Source organism: Cylas formicarius, unplaced genomic scaffold (assembly GCF_029955315.1).
Source record: "Cylas formicarius isolate icCylForm1 unplaced genomic scaffold, icCylForm1.1 PGA_scaffold_8__14_contigs__length_24414737, whole genome shotgun sequence".
Classification (NCBI taxonomy): Eukaryota; Metazoa; Arthropoda; class Insecta; order Coleoptera; family Brentidae; genus Cylas; species Cylas formicarius.
In genome coordinates, this window is record NW_026844361.1 from 208,320 (window position 1) to 216,046 (window position 7,727).

Below are 7,727 nucleotides of genomic sequence, written 5' to 3' on the forward strand. Positions count from 1 at the left end.
TGTGAGTCATACTTGACCACAGATAAGTAAAGTTACTTTGCGTTCAAGTCGGAGAGGATGGTTCGGTCAGTTCCCATCTCAATACATTTGCCAGATTGTGTGTCGTATCACGTCCCCAAATTTAAATATTTGCTTCATTATTGTTGAGTTCAACTGTAATAAAAATTTACTTTTTCAACGTTTTTAAAAAGCAAGAATTACAGCAATCTACACAAATATCTATAAAGGTTGTTTCAAGGTGGGTAGGCGACGTCAAATTTGACGGAAATATACCGCCCCTTTGGTTTATCATCGTTAAGAGTTTTCTCTGCGTATGCAAATGTGCGCTACCCATGAACACTTTCTACTGAACGTGTTTTAAATTACAATCAAATTCAAAATTTGCAAAAAACGTAATTTTTGAAGAAAGCGTTGTGTTTCAATCTGTATAGTTAAATAAATTATTTGAAATTATTATATATTAAATAATTAAGAAACTAATAAAGTTGGCAAGAAAGGTCAAATTTGAAAAATTTGGTTGGCAATGATTTAAATGGGTTTGGCTGTGGGGTTTGGTTATGTGTGGTGTCGGGATTGCCAAACATTGTTATTTTCCTGGATTGTTAGTTTCTTGCGATAACGCAAAACTCATTACGTTTTGCAAAGTCGTCTTAAATTTTACTTTAAATCTTTTCACTCAACAATTACGTTAACAGCTACTATCGGTAAACTTTTACTTGCCAACATGCCAATGCTCGCTTAATACCAATTCGATGCAATTTTATTACGCCAAATAAAAACGGCATCGTCGCGCAATCAGTCGAAATGGCGTCAACACTCAGCGAGATAGTTTTACGTAAAAATTTCGAGAATTTGTGAAAGTAAACTAGTTCTTTATTTTTGTTTGGCGAGTAATTTATTCGGAAATTCTCGAGTCGCTGTAATGTAATTCCATCCCGCACTGTACGAGCGAAATCGATAATCCCCTGGATTTTATCGCGGGTGATGTTGGATTTTTGTTATGTTTCGTATTGTGGCATTTTTTTTTCGCACTCAATAACCTGCTGTGAGCGACCTAAGTACCGCTCCGAGGAAGGGCGTATTCCTCGAAAATATCGGTAGATTTCGTGCCAATCTGTTTCTGCGAGTGTCAAAGTTTCCGATTAGGGTTGTTCTCTTACGCGTACCGTTATGGCCTTTAATGAGAAGGTCGATCCAGAGTTGATATTTACGAAACAAGAGCGCATCGGCAAAGGGTCGTTCGGCGAAGTTTTCAAAGGCATAGACAACCGAACGACCCAGGTGGTTGCCATAAAAATAATCGATCTGGAAGAGGCCGAGGATGAAATCGAAGACATCCAGCAGGAGATCATGGTGCTGTCGCAGTGCGATAGCCCCTACGTCACCAAATATTTCGGGTCGTACCTCAAGGGTACCAAGCTGTGGATTATCATGGAGTATTTGGGTGGAGGGTCTGCTTTAGATTTGATGAAGGCGGGCAACTTGGAGGAAATGCACATAGCAATAATCCTGAGGGAGGTGCTGAAGGGTTTGGACTACTTGCACAGTGAGAGAAAGCTGCATCGCGATATAAAGGCTGCCAACGTGCTGCTGAGCGAGATGGGGGATGTGAAGCTCGCTGATTTCGGGGTGGCAGGACAGCTGACCAATACCACCAGCAAACGCAACACGTTCGTGGGCACTCCGTTTTGGATGGCCCCGGAGGTTATCAAACAGTCTGCCTACGATTCCAAAGCAGATATTTGGTCGTTAGGTATAACCGCGATCGAACTGGCGAAGGGTGAACCGCCAAACTCCGAGCTGCATCCGATGAGGGTACTTTTTTTGATACCGAAAAATAATCCGCCACAGCTCACGGGCAGCTACACCAAGGCCTTTAAGGATTTCGTTGAGGCCTGTTTGAATAAAGATCCGGAAAATAGACCGACCGCAAAGGAACTGGTCAAGTTCCCATTCATAAGGAAAGCCAAGAAAAACTCATATCTAATTGACCTGATAGATCGATACAAAAAATGGAAGTGCACGCGCAGTGAGGAGAGCGAGACGGAGTCGGAAAATTCTGACAATGAGGAACCGAAACACGACGGTGAAGTGGACACAACCGATTGGATAACAACGGTAAAGGAGAGCAACATGAAAATATTCTCGGAAGAGATCAGGGCGTCCAATCAGAAGAACACGAATTACCAGAATGGGTCGGGACCCACCATGCCCGCGACATCGCCCCCCAAAGATTCCAACCTCAATCACTACAGGAAAGAGAAGACGTCATCCTCGCACCCCGTGACGTCCGATAATCACGCGCGGGAAGACAAGGAACGGGAGAAAAGGAAGGCGTCTGCGGCATCGACACGGAACCCGAGTCCCTTGGACCACCGAAGCGACGGCTCCCTGGAGAAATCCAACAGGCGATCGGGACAGGCGCACATATCCAGTTTCGTGTACTCGCTCGTGATGGAACTGCAGCGGAAGCACCACTATAAGAGTCGGAACTCGGACGGCGCGGGAAAACTGAACGACGCTGCCGAAGAATTGAAAAACGCGTTCGAGATGGCGGAACGCGCGAGTCCTGGGGTGGGCAAAATGTTCGTTTGCGAGCTCGTGCAGAGTCTTGTGCCGTCCATAACGGATCAGAGACTCGTCGGCGTGCTGGAAAAAATTACGAGGTATGTGCTCGTTTCGCTGACTTGTTAACTCTCAGTAAATTGTTTTCCACAGCTTATTGTAGATGGTTTTAGTTTTTGACATTTCACAGCGCTCTATGGTAACTGTAGGGTTTAGAAATATGAATATGGTCCTTACTCTACAATACAAATAATACTTATCATGCCTTTTACAAAACTTCTGGATTCCTCCTGCGTCGGTTTTTGCTTAGTCGAAATTACTGACGTTTCGCCAACCATCCTGTTGGCTTCTTCAGATCTTGACTGAAACAGTTTCAGGAGGAATCCAGAAGTTTTGTAAAAAGAACTACAATAGCCTGTGGAATTAAAACTACTTTAATAACACAGGCCAACAATTTTGAAACTTTTGAAATTGAAATCTGATAAGCATTTTCTTCTATCATGTAAGATTTTTTATCAGCATTAAACAATTATTAGTACAGGATCAAAAACCGAATTAAAAAATCCAAATTAAATAACAAAGTCTCAAACAATAGGTAAGTCCACTTATTTTTGGTAGATCTCTCCCTCTTGAGGGAAAAACCTTGTTTAGCGGATTTTCTTGTATATTCAATGGCCAGATTGTCCCTTTTTAATGACTAGCTGTAATCTGCCATCATTGCAAAATTCCATTGACCTGGAACCTGATTTACACAAAGTCTTATTTGAAGGCCTACAAAAATTCCTTCCTCTAATTTCGCGTCTGAAAGAGTGGGAATTTTTTCCACATAGGTATTTAAAACATGCTCTATCTTTATTTAAAGCTTTAATATACTGCTTCATCAGTCCTAATTTAATATGCAACAATGATAAGAGAATTTTGGTAGATCAATAAGACTATCGTGAAGAATAGTTTTTTGATCTGGATTGGTCATTTCTTTTTTATTCAATGTTTCTACTGTCCCTGGATTGGATTTTCTCAAGCAGTACTTCTAGATATTCATAGCATTGTTTCATTGGCACAGGATGAGAAACAAGTACAGAAGTAAGAACATTTCCTTGTACAAAAGAACAGCTTTAAGGCTTCTCTTGGATGAGTCAATAAAAAGCCTCCAGTTCTCAGAATTGTAATCTGAACCAAGTTTCTTCATTAGTTAGGATTATTGGTGCAATAAATAAGTGAACCACTTTCTTGAAAATAATCTATAGATTGTGTCTCACACTTCCCGAAATATGAGATTTTTATGTCTTGTGCCAGTAAATTTTTATACCTCGAAGTCCAGTTGCTAAAATTTCATTAAGATCCTTAGGTAAACCTAAGTCTCTCACAAAATGATTGAATTCCGATTCTGAAAATAGCTGTGGTTGCTGAGAAACATTCCATATATCACAAACATCACGAAGGGTATCTTCAGCTATTTCAGGTTCAGAAAAGCAGGTGGTATCTTCTTCTAAATTGGCTGGATTCTCAGGTATTGGGACATCTGATGTATTATGATCACGAACATTGCACTTGCAGAAATAGCAGTCAGCATAGTGATTTGTTGGCTCTCTCCATATCATGGGTATTCCAAAAGGTAGGGATCGCCTGGTTATATTATTCCAATGTCTTGAACCTTTTCCACAAACCTTACAAAGAATATGTGGCGCCCAAGGTGTGTCTTGATGACCGATTTTCACTTTAAAATAAGCGTAATATTGTTGTTTAAACAGTAATTTTCCTTCTAAATTTCTTGACCACAAAAGAACCTAGCAAAATGTATCTGGAATATTTTTCCTTGCAGTATTTTGACCACATATTTGGACGTCCCAGAAACCATATTTTACTTTCTGGGATTCGACGCTAATAGTCTGTTAATTTATGAAAAATGTATGCCAGTGGAGTGGTAATTTCAATTTTTAGAGTGTTATGTATTGTTCTTATTTTTAAAACAATAAATATGACATCCCAAAAATTAATTCAGAAATGTTTCGTGATAGAAACAAAAAAAAAACATTGTTTTTCTATCAGTTTAGTCCCTATAACTCTAAGGATATAAAAGATACCAAATCACAAAATCTTTGTTGGCCTATGTAATAATGCAAAAAAGGCCGCTGTAAAGTTTAAATAATTTTTTTATCAGTCACAATGACGCAAACATTGACTCTTAATAATAAATGCAAGAGGGAACAGCTCTAAATTTAAGTCCTCTGTCGCCTCTTTTGTATGTATCAATGCAATATTCTTTGGAAAAGGGAACGTGGCAAACTATGAATTTATCATGGGTTTCATCATTAGACATATTGCCAAAGTGGTGGAATGGTAGCATTATTCTAAACATCAACAATTGTAACATTCTTTTTTTTTAACGATGGCTTGCTAGGATAGTCATAACTAGTCATAGTCTCCACAACGATATTCAAAACAAATGAAGAAAAAATCAGAAAAAAGTCAGAGAAACTCGAAAAAACATAGATATAAATCGCTAGCGCACACACCAAACTAAAGAATTGGCGGAATAATTTTTACTGTTGGAAAAGTGACAAATGACACTTAGCGACACTGGTCCGTTATTGTACAGGCAAAACGTATTCCCTTATTACAGCAATAGCTGTAGCCCTTGCTTGTTAGATCAAACTAATAAAAATGAACAGGAATACCAATTTGAGCCAATTATCTACCTGTTATTAACTCCCGATTTTGATAACCTTTCAGATTACCTATTTAGTAGAAGGGGAATTATTACATCCAGCCTCGCGACGCTACCAAACTGCTTTGTTTATTCGATTTAACCAGGACATTATACAAAACGTTCTTCATAATAATAATTGATTTTTCAAAATAAAACAGTTGTTTCGTGTGACAGGGAAGTAATAAAACCTTTAAATATATATAAAAAAAACACTGATTACTCATCTTGACGTCTTGAAGTAAGGACAGTAACAGGGCCACAGGTAACGAAACTACACAGTATTTCACTTCGGGATCGCTCCAATTTGATTAACGCAATAAAGGGAGCAAAAAAAGATGTTAAAGCTCGTATTAAGTGGCAATTTATTGTTCAATCTAGCTTTCGCCCATGACTTCATCAAGACCCTATACAATATGGAGAAAAAACATTCCATCAGAGTTTAACAATCACAATCGAGGGATGACAATAAAGTTAAAATTAAATCATAAATAAACATCTAATTCTAATTCTAAATCTTCATCAAACTCTTAAAAATACTTTATTTCATAAATTTCAATATTTACAAAAAGATGTTACAGAAATTTTACAGATTTCACGTGCTATTTACCCCTATTATAGTATTGGTTTCAGTGATTTAAATTTATTGCTGCCTTTACCGTATTACTCAAATAATTCCCGTATTTCTCCATATTTCTTAAATATTTTAGTCTAGTTTTCTTCTGTGCAGAAACTGATCTGTAATAACTCTCTATTTCTGATATTTTTCTCAATAGCATCCAAATGACTCAGACATAAATTAAGTATACCACGGCGTAACAGTAATATACAAAATATATACCTCATTTATTAAAACATATTACTGTTTTAAAACATAGAAAACGGCATGTTTTTTTTTCCTTATTATTCCTCAATTGGTAAATGCACATACAAATTGTTTATATCTTCGTGATAAGTTTTTTTGGTAACTTAAATCTTGGGTTGCCTCAAAACATTTGTTTTGTGCAATCCCATTTATTTTTTGTTTTTCTCTAAGGAAGAATGAAAGAAACAAGTCTATTTAACGTTTTTTCTCTTTCCGTCTTTTCACTCTCCCTTTCTCACTAATAGATTATAACGATTTTCCGCTTGCGGCTAATGCCATTTTTTTTATTTCAGGTCTGGAGCGACGCAAAAAAGGTACCAGTTTGACTGAACCGAAAAGAAATTGTTGTTGCCCTTCGGAATCAGAAGCGTTCGTGTTTAGAGACTTTTAACAATGTTGTTTATTCTGTAGATAAAGAAGAATATATATGTAATTTACTTGAATTTTAGAATGTCGGCGGAGTTATTTTTTGTAAATGGTTTAACAAAGTCTATTTCCCCCACCTAGCAGCGGTCCAAGTGTTCTACTTTAAAACTTTTCAGAAATTAGACGCTTAGAAAAGTTTTTTCAATCCTAAATCCTTTTTCATTGTTTAAAATGTAAAATACAATACGAATGACTGCTCGGGTGGTTTTGTATATATAAAAAAGTGGTGATTGAGCAGAATCTTACTATTTTGAAAGTATTACCTATCTGTGTTTAAGTTTTTTTTATTAACAGATATATTATAACTACTGTAGATTTAGTGGAGCAGTTTCGGAAGAGTAAAAATTATTTGCGACCCGTTGAAATATTGGTAAAGTAAAATTGCTCAAAAACAAAGTATTAGATTATATTTTTCGAACTCGAAGATCTTTAAACGAGATAACGCGCGTTTAACTACGCCATAATAGATTTTTTTCCTTATCACATACCGCACCGGTTACACCATCGTTGTTTATTGAGTGTATCGCTTGTTTCATTGTTGTTGTTTTTTTTTTAATTTTTCGGTCACAGTGTCGGAACGAAATATTGTTATACTTTCACCCCCGGTAATAGTGAAAATATGTAAAATAAAAAAAAAAAATAGTGTCCGACATTGTAGACCGGAACGCAGAAGATCTTTAAGAACGCGATAAAAAAATGTACAGTTCTAACGTTTAAATTATTAATATCGTGTAATAAAGCGCTGTAACATTGAAAAAATAAATATTAGTTGTCCGGCATAGTTTTAATTAAACTAGTAACATTTTGATTTAGGATAAAATCCCAAGACTGACATCTGGATTTTGGTGTGGATAAAAAAACTAAAGGTTCATAAAAAATGATTAGTTTTTTAAGAAAATGATGCAGCTGTCAGTAACCAGGTTTCATATACCAGGTGGTCCGAAAACTTTTTCATTTTACAATTTTTGATAGATGTTACAATGGTTATATTATATTCATTAATTTAATTTGCATACTTCCAGATGTGGTTCAACATAGACCACCTTCTGTTATCATTACTATTAAAACGGTCTCACGAACGCCACTAGTTTAACAGAGACTAGTTTATCTATCCTATAAGTTAATGAATTTAAGTGGCAACAATACTTACTAATTTCGAAAGCA

At 36.7% G+C, this 7,727-nt stretch overlaps 1 protein-coding gene across 1 annotated transcript; it reads left to right on the forward strand.

Annotated features, from left to right (window-relative positions):
* The first annotated feature begins 779 nt into the window (after nt 1-779).
* LOC132705828 (serine/threonine-protein kinase 26) lies at nt 780-7,337 on the forward strand. Its single transcript, XM_060676737.1, has 2 exons — nt 780-2,666; nt 6,431-7,337. The coding sequence occupies exons 1-2, from the start codon at nt 1,171-1,173 to the stop codon at nt 6,465-6,467; spliced, it is 1,533 nt and encodes a 510-aa protein (XP_060532720.1). The 5' UTR covers nt 780-1,170; the 3' UTR covers nt 6,468-7,337.
* Nucleotides 7,338-7,727: the final 390 nt, after the last annotated feature.

Excerpts from the sequence above, each read along its gene's own strand:
- LOC132705828 (XM_060676737.1), top strand. The coding sequence starts at position 1,171 with ATGGCCTTTAATGAGAAGGTCGATCCAGAGTTGATATTTACGAAACAA. Across the intron at positions 2,667-6,430 it reads GTGCTGGAAAAAATTACGAG|GTCTGGAGCGACGCAAAAAA; the intron begins GTATGTGCTCGT and ends TTTTTATTTCAG.